General features: G+C 47.0%; 1 protein-coding gene across 2 annotated transcripts in view; it reads left to right on the top strand.

The window, feature by feature from the left end:
- Positions 1–27,329, top strand: part of FEZ2 (fasciculation and elongation protein zeta 2) — a 151,224-nt gene that overhangs the window by 22,787 nt on the left and 101,108 nt on the right. For both annotated transcript variants that reach the window (XM_089681769.1, XM_089681768.1), the window contains exon 3: positions 22,548–22,664. In XM_089681769.1, the coding sequence (XP_089537895.1) occupies positions 22,548–22,664 (117 nt within the window). The remainder of the gene's footprint in view (positions 1–22,547; positions 22,665–27,329) is intronic.

Raw genomic sequence — 27,329 nt, 5'->3', positions numbered from 1 at the left:
TAAATGCAGCTGTTCTGTGAAGACCTCAGAGGTTTGTTAGAGAACATTAGTGAACAAGTAGCATCATGAAGACCAAGGAGCACACCAGACAGGTCAAGGATAAAGTTCTGGAGACGTTTAAAGCAGGGTTAGTTTATTAAAAAAAAAAAAAAGCTTTGGTCATCTCATGGAGCACTGTTCAATCCACTATCTGAAAATTGAAAGAGTATGGCACAACTGCAAATCTACCAAGGCATGGCCATCCACCTAAACTGCTCAGGTGGGAGAATCTATCCACAGGACAACTATTAGCCATGCACTTCTAGCCTTTATGGAAGAGTGGCAAGAAGACACTGTTGAAAGAAAGCCATAAGAAGTCCTGTCTGCAGTTTGAGAAGCCATGTTGGGGACACAGTAAACATGTGGAATAAGATGCTCTGGTCAGATGATACCAAAATTGAACTTTTTGGCCTAAAAGCAAAATGTTATGTGTGACAGAAAACTTACACTGCACATCACCCTGAGCACACCATTCCCACTGTGAAATGATGGTGGCAGCATCCTGTTGGGGGGATGCTTTTCTACAGCAGGGACAAGGAAGCTGGTCAGAGTTGATGGGAAGATAGATGGAGCCAAATACTGGGCAATCTTGAAGAAAACCTGTTAGTCTGCAAAGACTTGAGACTGGGGCGGAGGTTCACCTTCCAGCAGAACAAATACCCTAAACATACAGCCAGATCTACAATGGAATGGTTTAGATCAGGGATATCAAACTCCATTTTCATTGTGGGCAGCATCAGCAGTATGGTTGCAATTCAGGAGTGTGCTTCATACAGGGTGCAGAGTTCAGAAGTGTGTTATGTACAGAGTGCAGGGTTCATGGGTGTGCTATGCACAGAGTGCAGTTCCTGGGGTTCCTTATGTGCAGAGTTCAGGGGTGCGTTATGTACAGTGCTGGGTTCAGAAGTGCATTACGTACAGTGTGCAGGGTTCAGCTGGGTGCAGAGAGGTTAGCGATGTGCTATGCACTATGTGCAACCAACCATCCCCTCAAAGCTTCCTTGCATCTTTCTCCTACCTGGCCCGGCTCTAGTACCTATCTGTGTAGGCAACTTTGCCTCCCCTTGCAGGAAGACTGTTTCCCTCTCTCAGGTTCTGGAGATCCATCCCTGCCATGAGTGCGTGCAGGGATCTGTTAGTTACAGGATCCGTGAGAGCAAAGCTGTCCCTTTTTTATAAACACATAAGACTTCTGTATTTACTTATTGTTTTATAAGTGATAGCAGGAGCACAAGAGCCTGAGGCTGCAAAATGGAGTTCCCCTTATATTTCAGCTGCAAAACTGGATGTGAGGGCCACATGACGAGGCCTGGCGGGCCTTGTGTTTCACATATGTGGTTTAGATCAAAGCATATTCATGTGTTAGAATGGCCTAGTCAAAGTCCAGACCTAAATCCAATTGAGAATCTGTGGCAAGACTTGAAAATTGCTGCTCACAGACTCTCTCCATACAATCTCTGACAGAGCTTGAACTATTTTGCAAAGAAAGATTGGGAAAAAAGTTCACTCTCTAGATGTGCAAATCTGGTAGAGACATACCCAAAAAGACTTGCAGCTGTAATTGCAGTGAAAGGTGGTTCTACGAAGTATTGACTTGGGTGGGGGGGGAATACAAATGCATGCCGTAGTTTTCAGATATTTGTAAAAAATGTTGAAAACCATTTTATCATTTTACCTTCCACTTCACAATTATGTGCCACTTTGTGTTGGTCCATCACATAAATTCCCAATAAAATACATTTACACTTTTGGTTGTAACATGACAAAATGTGGAAAATTTACAGGGGTATGAGTACTTTTTCCAAGGCACTGTATGTGGCTTATGGCTCACTCCATTGGCTCCATGCAACAAATATTTGTGTCAGCAAAGCGTACTCTATTAGTTATCCCTCACACAGATGTCTGTTTTACTTCCACATTGTAGTATCCATCTCACGAGATGACACATTCTTGCAGGACTGAGATGGAGGGCATTGCTGTTCTCCTCATAGCTTTGGATTGGCCCAGGTGGATGTGGTACTCCGACCAGATAAGACCAGCAGATGCTTTTGTGGGCTCTACCAGACCAACGAGAACTTTTGTTTCAAGGACCTGTTTATGAACCTGCTTCACAGTTGTTGGCTTTAATGGCATCTTACTATGTTAAAAGCTAGGAAGTCTGTTTCCTGCAAGGTCTACCATTTCATATAAAATACCAGATCTGAAAAAGTTGGGACACTGTGTAAAATTTACATAAAAGCAGAATGCAATGATTTGCAAATTTCATAAACCCATATTTTATTTACAATAGAAAATGGAAAACCTATTTAAAAGTGTAAACTGAAATAATTAGGTAATTGAGATGTGTTGCTGCCATAAATTTCAAAAAGTTGGGACAGGGCAACAAAAAGCTGGCAAAGTAAGTGTTACTGACAAGGAAGTGCCAGAAGAATATTTTGCAACGAATTGGATAATTGGCAATAGATCAGTAACATGATTGGGTATAAAAAGCATCTTCGGGGGGCGTGGTCTGCCGAGATCCAAGATGGTCGTGTAATACAGGAGCTCCTGCCAGCCTGAGACCTTGCATTGATATTAGCAGAGGAGCGGGTGAGACAGAGCCATTACATGATGGGGAAAGTGGACCGGAAGGTCACCGGCTCCCGTTCCCGTTCTCCGCAGGCACATAACCCCCAGCAATCCAGACATATTCAGGAGCTGTTCAGCTCTCAGCAAAGGGACAGGCCACATGCAGCATCCCCCCCCCTTCTCCCTCCACTACAGAAACATGTGCTCAGGGTGTACAGAGCACAGACACTGGGGCTGACATTGCACTGTCCCACCGCATGATCTCTCTTCAGGCTCAAATACACTTTCTTTAAGAGATCTGCAGGCAGTTGCAGCTAACATTAAAGCTACTTTTACCACAGCCCTCAGTGACCTAAGAGAAGACCTTCATTTGTTAAGTACAAGAATAGAGGAGGTGGAATTCACAAGCAGATCTAATGCTGATGCCATAGTGGAGATACAGCAGTTGTCAGTATCGTACACATCTCTTATCCATGATTTTTATAGACCGATTGAAGATCTGGATAATAGAGGTCGCAGCCATAATATCAGATTGCGTGGCTTGCCTGAATCTGTGGAGCCGAGCGACATCCCCAAAACAGTAATTGCGATCTTCAATGATCTGTTGGGCCGTCCACCTGCTGCACCCATTGATCTGGAACGTGCACACAGAGCGCTTCGCTCCAGAGGCAGAGATTCTGACCCCCCAAGAGATGTGGTGTGTTGCTTGGTCAGCATTCCAAAGAAGGCATTCTCAGAAGGGCCAGAGAAAGAAGACGCCTTTTATTTCAGGGTAATGAGATACACCTGTTCCAGGACCTCTCCTCCATAACCTTGCAACAAAGGCGAGAACTTCGCCCCCTGCTGGACACACTTCGCTCTCATAACATACCATACAGGTGGCGATTTCCATTCTGTCTCTCCACTCAAGCTCAGGGGCGCACAGCCTACCTGCGAGTTCCAGAGGATCTTCCCAGCTTCTGTTCCTCACTAGACATTCCTCTAGTTGAGCTTCTAGATCTCTGTGTCTTCCAATGCTGCTGAATCTGGTTGAGTTCCAAGTGACATGGATTGGCAAGGCCCCCATCTCCGCCGCCGCCAATCAGTCCCTTCTACTCCTCCGAGACTTCCTGCCAGAGGCTCCACTACCAACAACAGCCCGACGGCCTCTCCTGCACATCGCAGACCCCGCCATGATGCCTAAAGGCCTTTCTTCGAACTCTTCCCTGACTTTCTTTCATCAGCAATACTTATCCAGACTATGATCTTACCAGATCCCTCCCATCCGACTCCAGGACCATGCCGGTAGCACCTCGGGTCCTATTTGGCCCCTTAACTGTACACCTTCACCCTTTAATTTTCTGCTCTCTAACCCATCCGCCCTGGTCCAGGTCTTTTAATGCCCCTGCAGATGTTGCCAAATTCGCCTCATCGATCATGAAGACCTTTTCCCTCTCCGTCTCCGCTTCTCCAATGGACCGCCAGTCCTGATGTACCTCCACAGGCACCCTCCATGTCACCGACCTTTTTATTGCTGCATTTTCACTACCTCTGATGGAAGCCTGGGGGATGGTCGTAAAGTCTTTCTCTAGCCCTGTTTGTAATGTATATGCTGATTTTGTCCGCTGCATAGAGTCTCTGGAGAGTGGATCTCCAGACCCTCTATGCTCGACCCCTGTTTGGTTGTATGGCCTCCCAGGGGTCTTTTGTTGGTCTTGCAGTGGTCAGGGTTGATTTCCATGCCCTCCATTACATATTGTCTGTATTTCCCTGACCATGATCCCTACTGTTCTTCATCAGAGTTTACTGTGAGAGGCTTCATACTCCAGCTCGCCTTTATACCTTTTCCAGGGGTAGTGTGGGATAGTGGGGGAGGACTGGGTTGGGGGGAGGAAGGGATCCGGGACCCGGGCTGTCATTTCCATACTATTATTATGTTACATATCTGTTTGAAATCAAGTATCACCTTGTTACACTCTTCAGGTGTTGTTCCCTGCGGGGTCTGGCCCCCTCCTCCACCTCATGTCATAACACCCATCTAAACCACATTTACTGCTTACAGGTTTTGAAACCATCAATTGGAGCTTCTGCTGAGCTCCCCCCTAGTCCCGTCCTCTCCCCTCTCCCCTTGCCTAGCTACCGCTATTTTTTCTTTTCAGACACAAGGTGCTACATGATTTTTAGAATGTTGTGGAGTCCTTTGGGAGATGGATGGTTTGAGTTTTTGGGAGGAAGTTGGGAAGAGAAGTTAGGACAGATGAGAGATACCTTAGGGTTCTAAAAAGAAATGGTGCCCTATGTCTCATTTTTCCCAACTGTTTTCTTTGATGGTTGCTTTTTTTTTATTTTTTTTTTCTGAATGGTTGCCCTGCTGTTTCTGTGATGTTACAATGTTTTTGCCCTAAACAGATTGATACGATTTGCTTTTCATCTTCATGATATGCAGGTTTTCCATCTGGCTTTTACTTATGTTTTATTTTCAGCATGGACTCGCACACTGGCCCTATCACGGCACACCTACGATGCCACAACTCTGCCCATAACTTTTAGGATCATGCCACGACTGCATTCCGCTTAGATGTGCATTTTCTCATTTCCCTACATACAATGCTTCCACGATACGCCCTAATGATATATATTTGGTCTCCTTGCCCTCGTGACATTTGTTACTTTCCTTCTGATATCCCTAAGCTTGTTGCTGTGTCTTACCTCACCCATTATGTTGGATGATGGCGGTTGTGCCCCCATCTATATCTTCATTCAAACGAATTGTACTCACCCTCCCTCCCCGATTCTTGCATTTTTTTTTTAAAGGGTCCATGGCCCGGCGGACTCTTTTCTTTTGGATCTAAGTCCACCGCGTTTCCCACACAGCGAGCTTTGAGAGCTCTTGTTGAACTTTTTCCGGCCGTCTTTACTCCCTTGTCCTCTGCTTCTCATCTCCTTTCATTCCTTGTTCCTCTTTCTGCTATTTCCCTCCTACCCCTTCATCTTTCTTGTTCTTCTTTCCTCCTTCCCACATCTTGGTGGGTCAGCTGGTCTACCCCCACTGCCGTCCGTCCGTCTCTCTTTCTCTCTCTTTCTCTCTCTTTCTCTCTCTCGCTCTTGCGCTCTCTCTCGCTCTCGCGCTCTCTCTCTCTCGCGCTCTCTCTCTCTCGCGCTCTCTCTCTCGCGCTCTCTCTCTCTCGCGCTCTCTCTCTCTCTCGCGCTCTCTCTCTCTCGCGCTCTCTCTCGCGCTCTCTCTCTCTCGCGCTCTCTCTCTCTCGCGCTCTCTCTCTCTCGCGCTCTCTCTCTATCGCGCTCTCTCTCTCTCGCGCTCTCTCTCTCTCGCGCTCTCTCTCTCTCGCGCTCTCTCGCGCTCTCTCTCTCGCGCTCTCTCTCGCGCTCTCTCGCGCTCTCTCTCGCTCTCGCGCTCTCTCTCGCTCTCGCGCTCGCTCTCGCGCTCTCTCTCGCGCTCTCTCTCGCGCTCTCTCTCGCGCTCTCTCTCGCGCTCTCTCTCGCGCTCTCTCTCGCGCTCTCTCTCGCGCTCTCTCTCGCGCTCTCTCTCGCGCTCTCTCTCGCGCTCTCTCTCGCGCTCTCTCTCGCGCTCTCGCGCTCTCTCTCGCTCTCGCTCTCTCTCTCGCTCTCGCTCTCTCTCTCGCTCTCGCGCTCTCTCTCGCTCTCGCGCTCTCTCTCGCTCTCGCGCTCGCTCTCGCGCTCTCTCTCGCTCTCGCGCTCTCTCTCGCTCTCGCGCTCTCTCTCGCTCTCGCGCTCTCTCTCGCTCTCGCGCTCTCTCTTGCTCTCGCGCTCTCTCTCGCTCTCTCGCGCTCTCTCGCGCTCTCTTGCGCGCTCTCTCGCGCTCTCTTGCGCGCTCTCTCGCGCGCTCTCTCGCGCGCTCTCTCGCGCTCTCTCTCGCGCTCTCTCGCGCTCTCTCTCGCTCTCGCGCTCTCTCTCGCTCTCGCGCTCGCTCTCGCGCTCTCTCTCGCGCTCTCTCTCGCGCTCTCTCTCGCGCTCTCTCTCGCGCTCTCTCTCGCGCTCTCTCTCGCGCTCTCTCTCGCGCTCTCTCTCGCGCTCTCGCTCTCTCTCTCGCTCTCGCTCTCTCTCTCGCTCTCGCTCTCTCTCTCGCTCTCGCGCTCTCTCTCGCTCTCGCGCTCTCTCTCGCTCTCGCGCTCTCTCTCGCTCTCGCGCTCGCTCTCGCGCTCTCTCTCGCTCTCGCGCTCTCTCTCGCTCTCGCGCTCTCTCTCGCTCTCGCGCTCTCTCTCGCTCTCGCGCTCTCTCTCGCTCTCGCGCTCTCTCTCGCTCTCTCGCGCTCTCTTGCGCGCTCTCTCGCGCGCTCTCTCGCGCGCTCTCTCGCGCGCTCTCTCGCGCTCTCTCTCGCGCTCTCTCTCGCGCTCTCTCTCGCGCTCTCTCTCGCGCTCTCTCTCGCGCTCTCTCTCGCTCTCGCTCTCTCTCTCGCTCTCTCTCTCGCTCTCTCTCTCGCTCTCGCGCTCTCTCTCGCTCTCGCGCTCTCTCTCGCTCTCGCGCTCTCTCTCGCGCTCGCGCTCTCTCTCGCGCTCGCGCTCTCTCTCGCGCTCGCGCTCTCTCTCGCGCTCGCGCTCTCGCGCTCTCTCTCGCTCTCGCGCTCTCTCTCGCTCTCTCTCGCTCTCGCGCTCTCTCTCGCTCTCTCGCGCTCTCTCGCGCTCTCGCTCGCGCTCTCTCGCGCTCTCGCTCGCGCTCTCTCGCGCTCTCTCTTGCGCTCTCTCTCGCGCTCTCTCTCGCGCTCTCTCTCGCGCTCTCTTGCGCTCTCTCTCGCGCTCTCTCGCTCTCTCGCTCTCTCGTGCTCTCTCGCTCTCTCTCTCGCGCTCTCTCTCGCGCTCTCGCGCTCTCTCTCTTTCTTTTCATTTCTTTTCTTTTCCTTCCCCCTCCACCCCCCCCCTTTTTTTTTTTCCTTACTCCCTTTTCCCATCCCTTTAGCTTCCCTTTACTCTCCTGGACATGCCTTCTCTCAACTCCCTGTCTGGACATCTTTCGCTGAAAGCTTTGTCTATTAATGTGAAGGGTCTGAATATCCCTGAAAAGCGCTCTCTCCTGCTTTCGCACCTTTTTAAAACGGAGAGAGGATATTGTCTTTCTTCAGGAAATGCACTTCCGTCACGATGCCATACCCAAGTTTACCAACTCCCATTTTCCGACAGTTTATCATGCTCCTAACCCTCATGCTAAATCTAAAGGCGTTGCCATTTTGACTTCAAAGCACCTCCCTCTGGCTATCTCGGAGTCACTTCCGGATCCGGATGGTAGATTCCCGTTTCTAAAAGGTAATTTTGCCAATAGGCCCATCACTTTAGCAAATCTTTACGCACCCAACACTAGACAGGTATCCTTTTTCTGCTCCATTACTTCTTCACTCTCCTCCTTCCAGACGGGTATCCTAATCTTGGGAGGTGATCTGAACGTTCCCCTATGCCCTTTATTGGACCCTTCAACTGGAAGCTCTTTCTTGCCATATAAATCCATTAGACAGATTCACACTCAACTTCAAGATCTGCAACTTCAAGGCTCTTGGCGAGTCTTCCACCCGAATGTCAAAGACTATACATTTTTCTCCCCTCCACACTACAAATATTCCAGAATCGATTACCTCTTTATCACGCAAGCTGACCTCTCTTTCCTCCATGATTCCTCCATCGAACCAATGATCCTCTCTGATCATCACCCTATCACTGTGACATTACGATTTCCGGAGAAACATTCCCGTTCTAAGATATGGCGTTTGGATGCCTCTCTTCTTTCTGACTTGGCCAATGAAGCAGAGGTTCGCTCCCAATTAACGGACTACTTTTCGAACAATCAAACTCCAGATACCTCTTTGTTGACTCAATGGGAGGCTCATAAATGCGCCATTTGAGGAGTCCTAATAGCTACAAAACGTAAAGAAGAGAGACAGACTTGTTTACAACAACTCTTCAATTGCATTAAATTCCTGGAAAAGGCGCACAAACATAATCAGGCTGCCTCGACTTTATCTGATCTTACGAACACCCGCACACCGCTCTTAAACGAACTAGGCAAGGCAGCTAGGCGCAGATTCATTCTGTCACAAAAACTTTTTTATGAGTTTGCTAACAAAAGTGGGAGATTCTCAGCCAGATCCCTCCAGACAAAAAAGTCGAGTTTAACGTTTCACAAGATTAGGGGCTTGGATGGCTCTTTGGCCACCTCAAATGCGGATATAGTATTTCACTTTGAGCAATACTACAAAACATTATACAATCTCCCTCCAGAACGTCGCCCTTCTGACGCCAATAAGCCTAGAGACACCCTAATCTGACTTTCTTCGCCTCTATAGTCCTTCCACTGTACCTGATGATACTGTTCAGGATTTGGAACATCATATCATGGCGGAGGAACTCTCCCGAGCCGTCCAGCAAATGAAACCTGGTAAACGCCCGGGCCCTGATGGTCTTTCTGTGGCATATTACAAGGAGTTTCTAGATATTTTGAGTGGACCCTTCCTCTCCACCTTCAACACTTTCTCTTCCCCCTCCACGCAACATCATCGCCTCCTGGAAGCTCCTATCACTGTCATCCCCAAAGAAGGCAAAGATGTCACTTTGGTTACCAATTATAGGCCCATCTCTCTTTTGAACATAGACATCAAAATCTACGCAAAGATCCTAGCCAACCGTCTCCTTGCCTTGTTACCCTCCCTGATTGACCTTGACCAAGTGGGCTTCATCCCGGGAAGGGAAGCAAGGGATAACACCATCAAGGCTCTTAACCTTATCCACCGACTTCACAATTCTCGCAGTCCAGGATTTATTCTTTCCCTAGATGCCGAGAAGGCTTTTGATTGGGTGTCCTTGGATTACTTAAAGGCATCCCTACAGGCGATTGGTTTAGGGGACACCATGCTCAATTTCATTATGGCACTGTATTCTGGTCCAACTGCTCAGGTTCATGTAAATGGGCATCTATCTCATCCATTCCCTCTTGGGAATGGTACGCGCCAAGGTTGCCCCCTATCCCCGCTTCTTTTTGTGATATCACTAGAACCATTGTTACGCAAACTCAGCTTAAATCCAGATATCGGGTATTTCCGTGGCGAACAAGGAATACAAACTTGCTGCCTACGCAGACGACATTCTTTTGTTTTTGTCGGAGCCCCGGATTACCTTGCCCAACCTACTTAAGGATTTTTCCTTCTTTCAATATATCTCGAACCTCAAAATTAATCATTCCAAATCCTATGCCTTAAACATTACTCTTCCTCCAGACCTGGTTTCCTTTTGTCAGTCACAGTTCCCTTTTCAATGGGAAAGGGACTCCCTTACCTATCTGGGAATACAGCTTACGAGTAACCTCTCTGATCTTTCTGTCAAAAACTTTCTTCCAACCCTTGGTGCCATCCGAGCAGACCTAACTAGGTGGCATCGCCCATGCTTCTCCTGGTTTGGTAGGGCTGCTATACTAAAAAGGAATATCCTCCCGAGCCTCCTCTACCTATTTCAAACCTTACCTATCCATTTACCACCCGCCTTTTTCGTTTCATGCAGAAGAATGTGCTCTTTTTTTTCTCTGGAATCATAAACGGCCACGTATTTCTTTCTCCCAACTTGTGCTCCCCAAATCCAAAGGGGGGATTGGACTACCTGACCTGCAACTTTACAATCGGGCCTGCTATCTTACTAGGATAATCGATTGGAATATTCACTTTACCACCAAAGCGTGGGTCTAGCTGGAACACTCTTGTTCCACTTCCCCCTTTGGCATCGATCCCGTGGCTTCTGACCAAACACATTCCTCAAGACCTCCTCCTACATCCAATAATCGGTCCTTCCCTTTAAAACCTTTCACTTAGCCTGTAAATCGGCCTCCATTTCCAATGCCCCCAACCCACTAACTTGCATAAGTCTCTTTTCCATTAGCACATTGGCCACACAGTCAAGTATTGGCGAACCACTTTTTTCACAAAGGTCAGCTGAAGTCTAGTTCTTCCCTGGCAAGTACTATGGGTGATCTCACCTTTCCCTTTTGGGCCTATCTTCAAATCAGACCCTTTCTTCTCTCTCCTGCATATCGCCATAAATGGGTCCACCCTCTCACCTCCTTTGAGTCACTCTGTTCAAAGGCTGAACCACGGAGGCATTTAGTATCATTTACATATCTGCTTCTTCTTGGTGACAGAACCTCTGATTCACTTCGTGCCTGCAAAGCTTGGAGTAGAGACTTAAACATTGACTTTTCTTCCTCTGATTGGGACCAAATCTCTACCTTTTTCTTATAAGTGCTCCTTGAATGTTTCGGCAGAAGAAAACGGATACAAGTTGGCGACACGTTGGTACAATACACCTTCTAGAATCCATCATTTTGATCCATCCAGACTTAGTAATTGTTGATGTGGGGCTCCTGTTGGATCTCTTCTTCATATCTGGTGGGACTGCCCTATGGTTCAGCCCTTTTGGCAGGAGGTACATTGGATTACTTCCTCGGTGTCTACTCTTGATATGGAGTTCTCTCCGGCCCAACTCCTCCACCACACTCCGCTTCCCAAATGTCTATATTTTAAATCTCTATGCATATGCTTAACGTGGCTAAACTCTGCTTACCGGTTCTCTGGGGGTCTGTTCAGCCCCCCACAGTGCGAGATTGGTTCATACGTTTTTGTATTTCAATAGTTTTTATTCGTTTTAAGCAGTATAAAACAGAGGCGACAAAACATGCCCCCACAGGGGCTATCAATTGCACCGATAAGATAAAAAACATAATAATAAAAGAAAAACAGTGCTCTAACTTCAACAAGGCAGAAGGTACGCCCACGCAGGGGCTATCAATGGCACATAGGTTACAATGACGGTAATGAAATTCTAACTGCAATTAAAGGCAACTGTCAACTATCACCCAAAAAAACTAACAGAAATGGAAAGAAAGAAAGAGAAGAGAAATAAGAGGAGAGAAAAAGAAAAAAAAGAGAAGAGGGGGCAGAGATCCAGGAGCGCCACCATCAAACGCCAGTACATCCCCATACTAGCCAAAGGAAGCGTGGGAAAGGCATATTGCAACCATGGTTCCCATATTTTCGAGAATTTACATTGGGAGTCGTTGCATATGCTCGACATCTGCTCATTAAGCATCATATTGGTCATACGATCCCGCACCCCCTGAAAAGGGACAAACGGACTCTTCCAGGCCTGAGCAATTGTTTTGGTGGCCGACAGAAACAAATAGGACGCCAGCTTCTGCTGATGAGCAAAGAGACCCGGTATGGGGCAATGAAGCAAGGCATACCGAGCATCCCGGCGTATGGATAGATGAAACAACGTGAAAAGGAGGCCAAATACACGAGACCAAAAACGGACCAGTCTCGGGCATGACCACCAGATATGCAAGACATCGCCACGATGGCCACAACCCTGGAAACATCGATCACTACAAGCGGGATTAGCCTGGGCCAAACGAGCCGGAACCCAATACCAACGAAACAATACCTTATAGGGTGCCTCCAGCGTGGTGGTATTGAATGAGCATTTAGCTATGAGTGACCAGGCCCTATTCCAGTCCTCCGGATCCACATCCACCCCCAGGTCACGCTCCCACTGAACAACATATGAAAGAGAAGTATGCGACGGGCGTCTGTTCAAGGCTGCATAAAGAAGGGAGATAAGGCCCGGGGCACCCGGGCGCTGCTGACAAAGCTGTTCAAAGGCCGATTTCTGGTATGGAAAAGAAGAAGTGCCCCGCAGCGAGAGTAGCCAGTGCCGCAATTGAAGGTATCGAAAAAATTCCGCCGGGGGAACATCCCGGGACTCCCGAAGAAGATCCCAGGTAGGGAAGGACCGAGAAACCAAAAAGTGTCGTACCTGCGAAAACCCATGAGCCACCCACCAAGAGAACGCCCTTGGGTGATCTAAACCCGGTGGGAAAAGAGGGTTGTTAACAATTGGAAGCAAAGGCAGAAAGGGTGACATCAGGCCACTGGAATAACGTACCGAGTCCCAGATTCGTAAGCCATGGAGCAACATCGGGCTCAGCGATATAGGGCGCAGGGCAGGGGGAAGCCATAGAAGCGCCGACGGTTGGATAGGGGCACAGTTAGGTAGCTCCAGCAAGACCCAGAAAGGGACGTCAGAGGAAGCGTGCAACATAGACAGCGGGGCAATCTGGCTCGCCTGGTAATACTTAGTTACATTGGGCACCCCAAGGCCACCCTGAAGTCTATGAGCAAAGAGCGTATTTCTAGATACTCTGGGGTGCTTATTGGCCCAGATGAAACGCATAAGCTTCGCCTGAAGCAACCAAAGGAAATGAGGGGGAACCCGCACCGGGAGAGTACGAAAATAATATAACAATTTCGGCAGGACGGTCATTTTCACCGAATGAACCCGCCCTATCCAAGACAGGTGCGGAAATTGCCAGGAATGCAGAAGAGAAGATAAAGAACTAAGCAATGGGTAATAATTCGCAGCAAAGAGGGAGTCATAGGTGGGGGTCAAGCGGATGCCCAAATATTCAAGAGAGGAGGAAGCCCATTTATAAGGGAAGTAGGATTGGAGGCGTGAAACCAAATCGGAATCCAAAGTAATATTAAGAGCGACAGTCTTATCCAAGTTAATACGGAGACCCGAAATCAAAGAGAAGCGCTCAAGAACCTGTTGCAGATTAGGAAGCGTCGTCAGAGGCTTAGTATGAGTCCAGAGGGCATCGTCCGCAAAAAGATTCAGCTTAAACTCCTGTCCCGCGTATGAAACCCCCGATATATTGCAATCGGTCCGGAGCGCTAAAGCCAGCGGCTCAAGCGCCAGTATAAAAAGCGCCGGGGACAAAGGGCAGCCCTGTCTCGTCCCTCGCCCAATAGGAAAGGGGTTCGAGAAATACCCAGCATATTTAACGGAGGCCGAAGGAGACGAATACAAGGCTTGAATCCAAGAAAGGATAGAATCCCCGAAACCCCAACGAGACAGCACAAACCGCAGATATTCCCAGGATAGAGAGTCAAAGGCTTTATATATGTCTAAGGACAGTAAGAATCCCGGGATTTTCCGCTGTTGCAGAAGATATATAAGATGGACCACCTTACGAACGTTATCACCCGCCTGCCTCCCAGGGATAAACCCCACTTGGTCCCTGTGGACCAGGCTACGCAAATAGTTATTGATGCGAGAGCTAAGAATCTTGCCCAATATCTTCAGGTCTTCATTAAGAAGAGAAATGGGCCGAAAGGCTTGCGGTTCCTGTACATCCTCGTTCGTCTTAGGAATCATGGCTATATGTGCTCTAAGTGCGTCCGGGGAGGGCAAGGAGCCCTGTCGTAACTCATTGAAATAGTCAGCCAAGAAGGGCGCCAACAGGACCGAGAATTTCTTATAATAGAGACCGGAGTAGCCATCAGGACCTGGGGCCGCGGTGGACCTCAAAGATTTGATGGCTTGGAGCACTTCCGGTACGGTAACACAGGCATTGAGGGCCACCTGTGCTGCCTCGGATAATCCCGGAAGACGAAGATCTTGAAAAAATGCCTCTGCCTGAGCCACAGGGAAGGGATCAGGCGCAGTGTAAAGGCGCGAAAGGAAGTCCGAAAATCGGGAAACAATCTGCCGAGGATTAGAAGTACATCCACCTGTGGGAAGTCGCAGTCGGATTGGTTTATGGGGTTTCCCCACGGAATTGAGCTTCCTAGCCAGCATCGGGCCCGGTTTATTAGCACAGGAATAAAATTTGTGTTTGGTCCAACGCAGAGCCCGTTCCGCCTCCGAAGAGGCAAGTAAGTCTAATTCGGTCGCCAGAGCGTCCCGAGCGCGTTTATGGGCTGCGGATGGAGACGACTTCCAGCGCACATCCGCAGAAGCCAGGAGAGAATGAAGCTCCAAAAGTCGGCGCTCCCGCTCCCGCTTCCGGACCGCCGCCAGCTGTATAACATGACCCCGCACCGTGGCCTTATGCGCCTCCCATAGGGGCACTGCCGAGGAGACCGATCCCGAGTTTTCCGTGAAGTATGTACGTAAGAAAAATTCTATTTGTTGGCAGGTAGCCTGAGTGGTCAATAAAGAATCGTTGATGCGCCAATGAAAAGGGCGCCGTTCTGACCCAGAGAGGGCAAGGAGAAGTACCAACGGATCGTGATCCGACCAAGGTGAGGAGGGAATAGTTATCCGCCTGACCAAGGGAAGCTGCTGAACCGGCATAAATATATGATCAATTCTACAAAAACTATCATGAGGACTGGAATAAAATGTAAAGTCGCGTTCAGTCGGGTGAAGCTCCCTCCAAACGTCCGCTAGCCCCGCTGTCCGCAAAAGAGAGCGCATACGTTCCTCCAGCACCAAATCATGGGAAGGGGCCGCCCCCCGTGCACAGCGCCTATCCAACGTGGAATCCAAAGTAACATTTGAATCCCCCAAAACAAGAATGAGACCCTTGGAGTGTCGGGAAACAATGGTGCAAAGATGCGAAAAGAATTTATCCTGAAAACGATTGGGTGCGTAGTAAGAGACAAAAGTAACCTCCTGGTCCCAGAGAGTGCCCTGCAAAAGCAAATACCTGCCCGTGGGGTCCGCTATATTCCGAGCACAGACAAAGGGAAGATTGCGTTTAAAAGCTATCAGTACACCCCGACGCTTCTCAGGAGCCGAGGCCGTGTAAAAGGTGGGATAGTGAGGTGAAAGATAACGCGGAGCGGAGGACTGCGAAAACCTGGTCTCTTGTAAACATACCACGTCAATTTGTTGCGATTTAAGGTGATGAAAGACTTTAGCCCGCTTCTGAGGCGAATTGAAGCCTTGAACATTCTGCGAGTGTATTTTCAAAAGGGGCGAGGCCATGGCGATATCAACGCAACACGCTCGGCAGAAAAACCCATAAAGCAGCTAGCAATTTCCGCTTCCAATGGCGAGCGGACCGTGGCGTCCTGGAACCCTGCAGAAAACAAGAACAAAAAAAAAACCAAAGGAGAAAAAAGACAAAGAAAGAAAAAAGGAAAAAGACATAAAAAGTATATACAATAGTGCAATTGTGTCACGCCAATGGTGACGCGCATCCTACAAAAGGAAGGATACCAGTTAGGGGTGGCTCTACCACCGGACACATGGCTGCAAATGAAAACATCAGAAACTAAAGCCCCCAGGGGGCAAAAGGGCAATAAGGCAACAAACATAATCGAACGGGGTCCGAAGCTATAAAACTAAAGGTCCCAGGAGCGAGGCCTCCATGATAACCTCCCATAAAAACCCAAAGAACCTTGGGGCCAACCCCCTCCCACCCAGCCGGGCCCGCCAGATCAACCTCCCACCCCGAAGCCCGAGGGAACCCTCACCCCATGCTACCAACGGAAACCAAAATACCCTCACCCAGGCCCAAGATAGGTTGTGGCAGCGGAAAGTCATAAGTCCTGAGTCCGCGAGGGGACCCCCTCCCACCCAACCAGGGAAGGAACCCAAGGGGGTAAACCAGATCAGTCCTAACCCGGAATGCTGACAAACCGGGGGAGCCCCAAGGGCCAAACTCACGGTCCCGCCAGAGAAGTCCATCGCTGAGATGACACACGGGAAGTCCAAGACACATCCTCAGCCCGGAGAAGAACAAGAAGGACTTGATCGCGAAGGGGTCTGGGGGAGAGCCCTCTTCCTATCGGACGACCGCTCCCAGATGCGGCCCGGAGGAAGCGGCCGTGCCGGAGATCCTGATGAATGAGCCGGGCTCCGATCCGCAGAATCAGGCGAAAGAAGGCGCAAGGACTCCAGCAGAGAATGGGCCTCCTCCGGCGTAGCCACAGAGTGACTGAGGCCCTGGTAGGTGAAGGTGAGGCGAAACGGGAAGCCCCAGGCGTATTTAATACGGTGTTTCACCAGGACCGAAGTGAAGGGCTTCAACTGGCGGCGCTTCTGAAGAGTGGTCTGGGAGAGGTCCGCAAAGAGCTGGTAGCGATGCCCCTGGAAGCTGAGGTCAGGGTTGTTCCTAGCCGCCAAGAGGACAGTTTCCTTAGTGCGGTAATACGTAAACTTGATGATAATGTCCCTGGGGGGCCCCTCCGGTCGTCTGGGGCCCAATGCACGATGTATGCGGTCAAATTCAAGCCGGTCTATGGGAATAGCGGGTGTCAGCTCCTGGAACAGAGCAGTAGCAGTAAGATCTGCGACCGTTTCCGGGATACCCCTTAACCGCAGATTGCCACGGCGGGAACGGTTTTCGAAATCCTCAAGCCGTAGTAGCGTGTCCGCCAATTCTTTCTTGAGGTCGCACAGATCCTGTTCGTGATTTTCCATGACCGTGACTGCCGCGTCCATCTTATCTTCAAGGTCGTTCGTCCGATTGCCCAACTCCCGAATTTCCCGTGAAAGACGATCGGCCAGCTTGGAGGTAGCGGAGGACAACTCGGACTGCAACATGCACTTAAAGCGGCGTAGGAGCTCAGCATCCCGCAGGGATGGGATCGGAGACTGCAGGGATGGCTCTGGTGCCAGGTCCTCCCCACTGCCAGGGTCCGACCCACCCAGGGATGGTGACAGCGAGGGACCCAAAATTGCGTCTGGGGCTCTATCTGAGGTCCCCGGCGGGAGCCGCGAATCCGCGGCCGGGGTCTTGGAAGTGTCTGGCGGCCGGCCAAAAATCGAGGCCGCGGCTTCAGCCGCGATCTCCGGCGGGTAGGCCGCAAACTCCGGAGCGGCCCGCCGGGAGCTGGAGGCACGGGCGGCCGGCGTTTTTTTGCCCATCAGGGCACCAGGGAGACAGGGGGCCAGAGAGGAGACAGGGGGACCCCCCCTGGAGGGCGAAGATCGGCCGATGTGTCCGGCGGCCGAGGTGGGATTTTAAAAAGCAGCCATCCTGGTTGCTGCTCACGAGCGCCCCCCGGTTCATACGTTTTTGAACAGAATTGCTGAAATGGAAGAGCTGATTGCTTCTTCTCTGGATAACCCTACTAAATTTTCTCATACATGGTCCTGTTGGATTCACTTCCGAACGACCCCTGAATATCGTTCTTTCATGGGCCTTGCTGACTGATTCTGAACCTCTCTGATACCCCGTAGTGTTTCTGGCGATATATCGGCTCTCTGTTTTTTTTAAGGTTGTGATTGAGGTCCTTTGTCTTGATGTCTTGTAGTGCTTGGAGCAAGATACGCTTGGCACCCTGCTATGCCTGCAACTGTCCCCAGCTCGCTTCTCTGCCAGGGTTGCGCGTATCTCTCATGTCCTGAGAGTCTTGAGTAAAGGTGACTTGCCTACCCTCCTACTCCTCCACCCCCCCCCCCCCCCCACACTTTTTTTTTTTTTTTTTTCTTCTTCCCCTCTCTTCCCTTCTTTTTCATGCTTATTCTTAATCCCCTTTTCCTTGCTTTCCTACTCAGAGTTTAGCTTTCATTCTCCCCTTTTCATTTTGGTACACTTCTCTACGCATAGGAGCCCTACTCCCTATTTGCAGTCCAGCTGCACATATGTTTTACATATCTCCTCCTTTCCCGAACCCTTTACCCACATGCTGGCAATCTGTAGTGGGTTACCTCAGTTTCATCAAAAGTAAAAGGCCCTATCCTACAAGCCCTTGCACCCCCCCCCCCTCCACACCTACTGTATACATTTCCAATGCATACCTTTGACTCACTGGCCCTGCTCTTTGCTGCTGCTCTGTAACTGAGGTTATATATCATCAACCCTGCCAGTGCTGTGATTCCAATATGCTGAATAAGGGCTTGAGACCAGATATGCCTTTAATGTTCCTGTGCTCGTATGTCCTCATTTTTCCCGTTTTCTTTTCCCTGGGATGACTTACGTCTGATTCTTTGCCTATGTATTGCTATTTATCTTTTTGTTTGTTGTATGTGTATTACCTCCTATTGTATTTCCGACTGATACCTTGTATTACATGTACCTATTGTATGCTCTGAATTTATTAATAAACTTTATGGGGGGAAAAAAAATAAAAAGCATCTTCGAGTCAGAGGGATTGATTTACTAAAACTGGAGAGTGAAAAATCTGGTGCAGCTCTGCATAGAAACCAATCCGCTTGCATTAATTTTTTTTTTTGGCAAAACTTAATTGAATAAGTTGAAGTTAGAAGCTGAATGGGCTACCATGCACAGCTGCCCCAGATTTTGCACTCTCCAATTTTAGAAAATTAACCCCAGAGTATAAGACGTAATGATGGGCAGAGGTTCACCAATCTGTAAAAAGCTGTGTCTAAAAACTGTCAAATTTTTGAATAATGTTTCTCAACATACAATTGCGAAGACCTTTTAAATATATCATCTACAGTACACAAGATCATCAAAAGATTCAGAGAATCTGGATACATCTGTGTGTGCAAGGGACCAGATTGAAACCCATGGAAACCCATTCCGTGAAGCTCTCTTTGCACTGTTGTGCTAATCTGAAGTCCACACGACTTCTCATTGTGTACTTCAGCATGCACTGACCCCGCTCTGTCATTTTAAGTGGCCTACCACTCCGTGGCTGAGTTGCTGCTGTTCCCAGTTGCTTCCACTTTGTTATAATACCACTAACAGTTGACCGTGGAATATTTAGTAGCAAGGAAATTTCACGGATGGACTTATTGCACAGGTGGCAACTTATCACGGTACCATGCTTGAACTCGCTGAGCTCCTGAGAGCGACCCATTCTTTCACAAATGTTTGTAGAAGCAGTCTGCATGCCTAAGTGCTTGATTTTATACACGTGTGGTCATGGAGGTGATTGGAACACCTGAATGCATTATTTGGAGGGGTGTCCCAATACTTTTGGCAATATAGCGTGTGTGCATATATAGGGGATTACATTGCACATGTGTGGGGCAATGCCTGCTGGGAACAAAAGCGTCATTAAGTCCCCATTCAGACCTAGTGATTCGGAATCGCTGGGTAGATTTGACATGATTCTGCATGCAATTCCAAATTGTGCTGACATTGTGGCAAAACACGTGACACATTTGGGGGCCATTTTGCTGCATTTGTAGCTGCCACACATTTGGGCTGCCCTATGCACGACACACACAAATGCTTATAAATCTAAAAGAATTGTGCGTGGGAACTCCCTGCTATGCAAGATGTGTATGGGGGGCCAAAGGATGATAAATCCTGCATATTGATAGATGGAATCCTCACTCCATTTTGCCAAAATCCTTGGACTACTTATTCTTTATAGATTGCCCTTAGTAATTTTTTCTATTTAACCTAAGCAAGTATTTTGTTTCTATTGCTTATAACCAAGTGATTATCCTATTATTTTATAATGGAAATGCATTATGATGTTCATCCTCAAACTAAGGGGGAAGAAAAACTTCATTTTACTTTCTGTATTCTTCTTATGCTGTAGCTATAGGGTAAAATACTACAGAGCATAGCCACAAATATTTTACAAGGATTAACTCATTACGACCTGATGAACCTCTGCGTGATTGTAACAATTGGTTTCATTTTTTTGGGGTTTTTTATGTTTTGTTTTGTTGCCCAAAATTCAACTTTAAATTAAACCTTTATTAGAAGAAATATGGGCACTCTAATTTGCTAGTTTTCTGAAAGTGCTAGTTTCTTGGCTGTAATTCTGAACCTTGCCAGTTACTTTGGAAAGCAGTCAAGAGGGTCAGCCAGCCATGCCAGGCAACTAACATTTTCAGAATAAGAAATTTAGTAAAAATCCCTAGTACATATTCTGTGAACAGTCAACACATTTGTGCTGTGCAAGAAATCATTCCATTGTATAATATAAATATTTTCTGCTACAATGTATCTGATTCAATAGCTCTGTTTTTTTATTTCTAATGCTGGGAATCTCCAACAACAAAATGCCCAGTTTAGTTATCTGGAAACACAGAAGACACTTCAGGCAGTTCTTACCCATGTTGCACTAGATTAGTGTAAATTTTGCTATTTAACCGTAAATAGGTCATCTGTCCCCAGGAAATCCTATCACATTTAGACATTTTAAAATAATCATATTTTTAAATCTGAAAAAAAAATCTATTCACTGTAGTATAGGCTATTTGGTAATACCTTTTTGTGATGGTTTCAGCTCATTAATAAGTTAATATAATGCACGGACAATTGTCAAATCACTAAAGGTTTGTAAGAAAAGCATCATATTGTTGAATGTTCAATGTCATTTGTTTCCGTGTCTGGTTGACTGTGATATAATGTGGTAGCATGTCCTGGATACTCCAGCAGGAAGATCTGCCACAGGGCATTTTTGCGTGTTCCCACACACCTTTTTGCATCTAGCACATCCCACTGCATTCCTATTATAAAATGCATAAAATCTAAATAGGTGAATGAGAGCCCCTTAGTGGCCACATCAGGTACAGTTGTGTTCAAAATAATAGCAATCAGACATCACTAACCTGATCAATCACTGTTTTTGGTAGAAATTATATTTCTACATGGCAAATAATTTGCTAGCAGGTGTAGTAGAGTAATAGAAATCCATCAGACCCAACAGTCATGACATGCATGCTGCTGATTCTGTGTAATTGAATCACTAATTGAAAGGGGCATGTTCAAAATAATAGCAGTGTGGAGTTCTATTAGTGAGGTCATTCATTCTTTGAAAAACAGGTGGCAATTATTGCCCTTATTTAAGGAAGCAAATGTTGTATATGCTGGTTACAGTGCATTTCTCTCTGAAATTTTGAGGAAAATGGGTCGTTTCAGACATTGTTCAGAAGAACAGTGTACCTTGATTAAAAAGTTGATTGGAGAGGGGAAAACATATAAAGAAGTGCAGAAAATGATAGGCTGCTCAGCTAAAATGCTTTAAAATGGCAACCAAAACCTGAAAGACGTGGAAGAAAGCGAAAAACTACCATTCGAATGGATGGAAGAATAGCCAAAATGGCAAGGACTCAGCCAACAATCAGCTCCAGGTAGATCAAAGAAGGTCTAAAGTTACCTGTGAGTACTGTTAAAATTAGAAGACGCCTATGTGAAGCCACGCTATCTTCAAGAAGCCCCCGCAAAGTCCCACTGTTGAAAAAGACATGTGCTGCAGAGGTTACAGTTTGCCAAAGAGCACATTGACTGGCCTAAAGAGAAATGGCGCAACATTTTGTGGACTGATGAAAGTAAGATTGTGCTTTTTGGGTCTAGTGGCCGGAGACAGTTTGTCAGACGACCCCCAAACACTGAATTCAAGCCACAGTACTCTGTGAAGACAGTGAAGCATGGTTGCGCAAGCATCATGATATCGGGATGTTTCTCATACTACGGTGTTGGGCCTATTTATCGCATACCAGGGATCATGGATCAGTTTGAATACATCAGAATACTTGAAGAGGTCATGCTGGCTTATGCTGAAGAGGAAATGCCCTTGAAATGGGTGTTCCAACAAGACAATGACCCCAAACACACCAGTAAACGTGCAACATCTTGGTTCCAGACCAACAAGATTGACGTTATGGAGTGGCCAGCCCAATCCCCGCATCTTAATCCAATAGAAACCTTGTGGGGTGACATCAAAAATGCAGTTTCTGAGGCAAAACCAAGAAATAGAGAAGAACTGTGGAATGTAGTCCAATCCTGGGCTGGAATACCTGTTCACAGGTGCCAGAAGTTGCTCCATGCAACACAGATGTACAGCAGTTCTCAGAAACCGTGGTTATACAACTAAATATTCATTAAGTGATTCAAACGAAAGCAAAATCTTCAAACATTTTTCAGTTTATATAGTGAATGTTTGAGTTTGTAAAGAAGAATACAAACACTGCTATTTTTTTGAACAGTCGAATATTCACTTTTCTTCAATTTTCTTCAATTTTTTTTAGAGGAATAACACAAATTTGATATATTTTTCTTCGCTTTGATTTGGAATAGAATGTGTAGTGTTCCCAATGCATTTGTGTGTATGGAAATAAAAGCTATTAGAAGGATTTTGAGCTTTATTCACTTTTTTCAACACACTGCTATTATTTTGAACACAACTGTATGTAGATCCGAAACGTAAGCACTGATATGGAATTTGCTCTTCTTTGTACTTTTGGTAATCCATACAAAACCTAATACTGTTCAAAATTTTATTTTTTTTTCAGACAAATGACAATTTAAATCTCGACCTATCTGATGACGAGGAGTTAAGGGAACAATTAGACATGCATTCAATCATTGTATCATGCATAAATGAAGAACCACTCTTCACAGCTGAGCAGGTAAAGTAATGCTCTCCCATTTCCTTTTTGGTCATCGTAGTGAGGCTGAATCCACATTGTGTGGTGATCAACTTTCTACTGTATTATAAAACACTGTTCACCGCAAGGACACACAGAAAACCATTATTTTCTATGTGTCCTATTCACACTGCAAAGAAGCCCAACGCTGTGCTACAGTGAGCTGTGATGATATGCAGACATGCTGTATTTTATCACATGTTGTACAGTGATATAAATGAAGTGTACTTTTTTGTACATTTAAAATTTCTAAAGTTCAGTGCAAGAAAAGAAAAAAGGGAGCTGTGTGATGCACTGAATCGTGCAACACACTGCCCTCTACCGCAGTTGGAACATACAACTGTGGTTTAACTTGTCAGCAGCTGTCTGTTCTGTGTGAATTATCACTAAATATAACAATAGATATGTTGTCATTAAAGCGGTACTTTAAGTGGTTGTACACCTTAGACATGAAATATGGACAAAGCATATCGATTTATAGTGTGTCTCAATCCAGAGTACTAAGTGTTTTTTCTGTGCACTGCCTTGTTCCTCTATCAGCATGAGCCACTTCTGACAAGTTTGGAAAAATGGTGGCAGGGGAGGGACCTCCAGCAGATTGATAGCCTCAGCTCTGTTCCTGTGTGCTGGGTGAAGGGGGTGTGTCTCATCCCTCAAGCCAGCTCTCAGAGCTCTCCTTGGAGTTTAACTTCAGCTCCTACCACCTTCTTTTCAGTGCTGAGCGATGCTGTATAAATTCTGCACTTTGGATGTAGGGGAAACATGGCTGTAGGTAAACTGCTACAACTTTTGTTGGAGGCGTTGTTTCATCTCTGTGCATCTCCTGAAGCTAGTCACTTCACTGAGTATATGTAGGAGTTTACAACCAATTTAACACACACTTGCTTTTCCAGCAGATTCAGTGTTCTTTTGCGGTGATCTGCTATTCAGGTGACTGCTTGTGTCCCATGCTGCCATCTTGGTCCTCTTCAGCCATCTGCCGCTTCTGGATTTAGGAAGCCCTTCCCCCAACGACACAGCAGATCCACTTACCCGGCCACTTTTTTTGTTCCCGCAGCATCCTTGGATGTGTGACAGGGGTTTCCCAGGGGACTGTGGGAGGATTCTGAATGGTGCCATGGGGCTGCCAGAAAAGAACAGAAAAGCCCCTTAAGTGACGTTTCACTTTCAGTAGGGATAACCAAACCAAAACCTACGTAATGATGTGTATAAGTAGAAAGAATGTAATAAAAAGTATTTTTGATCTATTATACCAAGTTTCAGTGATGTTCTTTTTCTAGGATTTTCTGTGTTAATATACTGCCTCCCATACAATGATGACTTTGCACTCTCCCCTGCTTTTATAATCTGTGTTTCAATACCTTGTATGCTCTTAATTGTATTAAGGAACTGAGGGTTGTTTTCCCCTAGTTGTCTTCCAGGACAGCCCTTGAGAGGTGGAGCTCCTCCCACCAGAGCAGGAAACACATTGCCACGGTTCATTTGTGTTTCCCTCCCTCCTGAGGAGGCATGTTGCTTTAGCAACCATCTATTCTTATTTTCCAGGGAGGGCTCCATCTCTCAAGGGTTGTCTTGGGAAAGGGGTAAGGCTGCTGGATTCCGAATCTCTCCACAGCATTAAGTAATGGAATTTGCGCTGCTATACCCTCATCTGGGGACTTTTTTGGCCTCTGGTAGTATCCAGATGAGGAGAAGGCCTGCTCCAACCTCCTTCCAGTGCCTGGTGAGGGTCAGTGGTGGGATGGCGGATCTTCCTTGGCGACAGATGGTTCTATCGGTCAGGTAAGGCGACCTCTGAACCTCCCGCTGTCCGGGCTGAATGCTAGATGTCATCTTTGTGCATCGAGACTTCCAGTTTCTATCTCAGCAGGCGCAAGGAGGAAGGGGAGGGCCAGGCTAGGCCTTAACATCCAGACCAGTATCCAGCATGGATGAACCAGAAGCAGGAGCCAGAGCAGAGGGGGGACCATTGATCTGCTTCCCAGGATACTTTGGGTGATTTAAGGCAGCAGCAGCGCACAGGCTGGCTGCAATGGTAGGCTGAAGTTTGTGCTATGGTGTGGAGGTGGTCCGTGGGCTTCAGGGGTCCCTTGGTGGATGTCTTTAGCCCTGAGGGTACTTAGCAGTTTTTCTTGGTGGTGTATGTTGTGTCACTGGAGGTCTGTAAGCCTAGGGTGTCAGATCTTAATTCATCTGTTCCTTGTTTTTGCTTGTGTCTGCAGAGCAAAGAGTCGCCGTAGGAGAACAAATCTTTATGGAAGAAATGTTCTATTTGTGGTGCCCAACTTTCTTCTGGTTTTAACATACCTTTGTGCCATCAGTGCATATCTAATCTGTTAAAATCAGAGAGAGATTTACCCTTGGCAAAATTCCTTAATTCCCTTAAGGATGTGGTACCATCCACCTTTTTAGGCTTTCTGCAAATTTATCGCAGATGCAAGCACACCAGCCGCTACTGCGACTCTTACAGAACGTATTCCCTTATCTCTCACTCCAGCAACTTTCAGTTCTTGATCTATTTGGTTTGTCAGTTTTTTGTGAAGAGCACCATTGAGCACTACAGCACTTTTTGGAAGATTTATTCAGCACGCAGCAGTTTTTCTTCACGTTGGATTGGGGACTTTATATATAATTACTTGTTCATCTGTGCAATGTTTGATTTATATGATCTATTATGGTGATTTTTGTATTATACACATATTAATTGAAACCACAGTCATTTTAGTATTTACACTATTTGCGGCATCGGCTGTCAATCACCGGGTACCAGCTGGTGATTACTTGCCGGCACCCGCTGATCGAGGAGCATTGCCGATGGAGGGAGAGACCTGTTAAGTAAACAATGCAATTCTCTCCCCTGTCAGCTCCTGCACACTGCTACAGTGAAGCACAAACACTGTTAACCCTTTGCTCACCCCACATGTAATTAGTACAGTGTCAGTGCTTTTTATTAGCACCGATCACTGTATTGGTGTCACTAGGAATGTCAGTGGCACCAAGTCAGTTCCCCCCAGTGTCAGAATGCCTGCCTCAGTCCCGCTTTAAGTCGCTGATCGCCGCCATTACTAGTAAAAATAGAAAATGAACATTAAAATCCCAGTATATATACCGCCATTTGGAAACGCTATAACTTTCACGTAAACCAATATATTTACTCGTAACTGTATTTTTTTTATAATGCAAAAAATAAACACGCAGGCATTAAAATACCACCAAAAGAAAGCTGTATTAGTGGATAAAATGTAAAAGATGTAAATTTCATTTGTGTGCAGTGTTGCATGACCGCTCAATTGTCAGTTAAAGTAACGCAGCGCCGTAATGAAAAAAATGGCCTGGTCAGGAAGGAGGGTAAATCCTCTGGAGGGAAAGTGGTTAAAGGAGAGGTTCACCTTTAGGAACATATTAAATGTTACATCCATATTTTGTGTTTTAATATGTTACTATGCAGCATCCTTCATGTTTTGCAGAACAATGGCAGGTCGTTATGCAGACTCCTATGGACTGCCACATGTTGTTTTACCCTTTTCACTCTGCACACTTAGGCCCTTTTCACATGGGCAGTTAGATTTCAGCTTTTTAGCTGTGGTTAGAGGAACTTACCGCAGCTAAATGCAGACCATACATCCCTATGACTTCATTCACACACTGCGTTTAACAACGTTTTCATAACATACGGTTTTATGCGTTTAGGAAAAATAAAGTTTATTGCGTCCAGGAGCGATATACCACAGCTACCTGTGCATAAATGCAGTTAATTGCAGTACAAAGAAAAAATAAACAGTTGCATTAGAAAAGGCAAGAATTTACTACTGCAGCTAACGCAGCCGCATGTAAACGCAGCAACGCAATGTACGAACGCAAGTGATCTCTGTGCCAGGAGGCTTGGAATTTCAAAATAAAAATCTGCATTTACAAGCGGCAGAACAACCACCCGTGTAAAAGAGGCCTTACATTTTAACTTTTCCACTCTTGTAACATCCTCTTTAAGCTCCTGGCTCCCACTCCCAACTCATTCTCTTCTTGAATCCTTCAGTCTGACCAGGCTCCCACTCCTAACTCAGATGTCTTCTTGTCTTAGCCAAGGTCTCAAGCACTGGCCTTGGCCCTGGACATTGGGGCTCATATAATTCTCCCCCTCTTACCTCCCTGAATCATCTTCTGAGTCTTATGTAAATCCCATCTGAGTCTCTTAGAAGTTTGATTGCCTCACTCAGTTTTTATATGCAGATTTTATTTCCTTGCTCAGAGAAAGGGACCTGTCAGTGGATGGATTGTTGCCTTAAATAAATTGTTTTATTCAGGCACGTGTTCAGAAATAAGGTGCCAGCAAACCGAGTAATGCAGCTATACAGCTAGACTTTCACAGATGCAAGCATTGTAGGGCTAGACCAGTGGTGGGCAACCTTTTTTTTCAACTGAGCCAAATCTCGCCAAAACCATGATTGAAATTTATTTTGAGAGCCACATTTTTAAAACTGAAAATACATCTCCCATATAGTAATTCATCCCCCATATAGTAATTCATCCCCCATATAGTAATTCATCCCCCATAGTGTAATTCATCCCCCATAGTGTAATTCATCCCCCATAGTGTAATTCATCCCCCATAGTAATTCATCCCCCATATAGTAATTCATCCCCCATAGT

The sequence above is a fragment of the Staurois parvus genome, unplaced genomic scaffold (genome assembly GCF_062004578.1).
Source record: "Staurois parvus isolate SC_StPar_1 unplaced genomic scaffold, SC_StPar_1.0 ptg000277l, whole genome shotgun sequence".
Taxonomy (NCBI): Eukaryota; Metazoa; Chordata; class Amphibia; order Anura; family Ranidae; genus Staurois; species Staurois parvus.
Note: the sequence above shows the minus strand (reverse complement) of the source record. Positions and strands in the feature narration are given on the sequence as shown.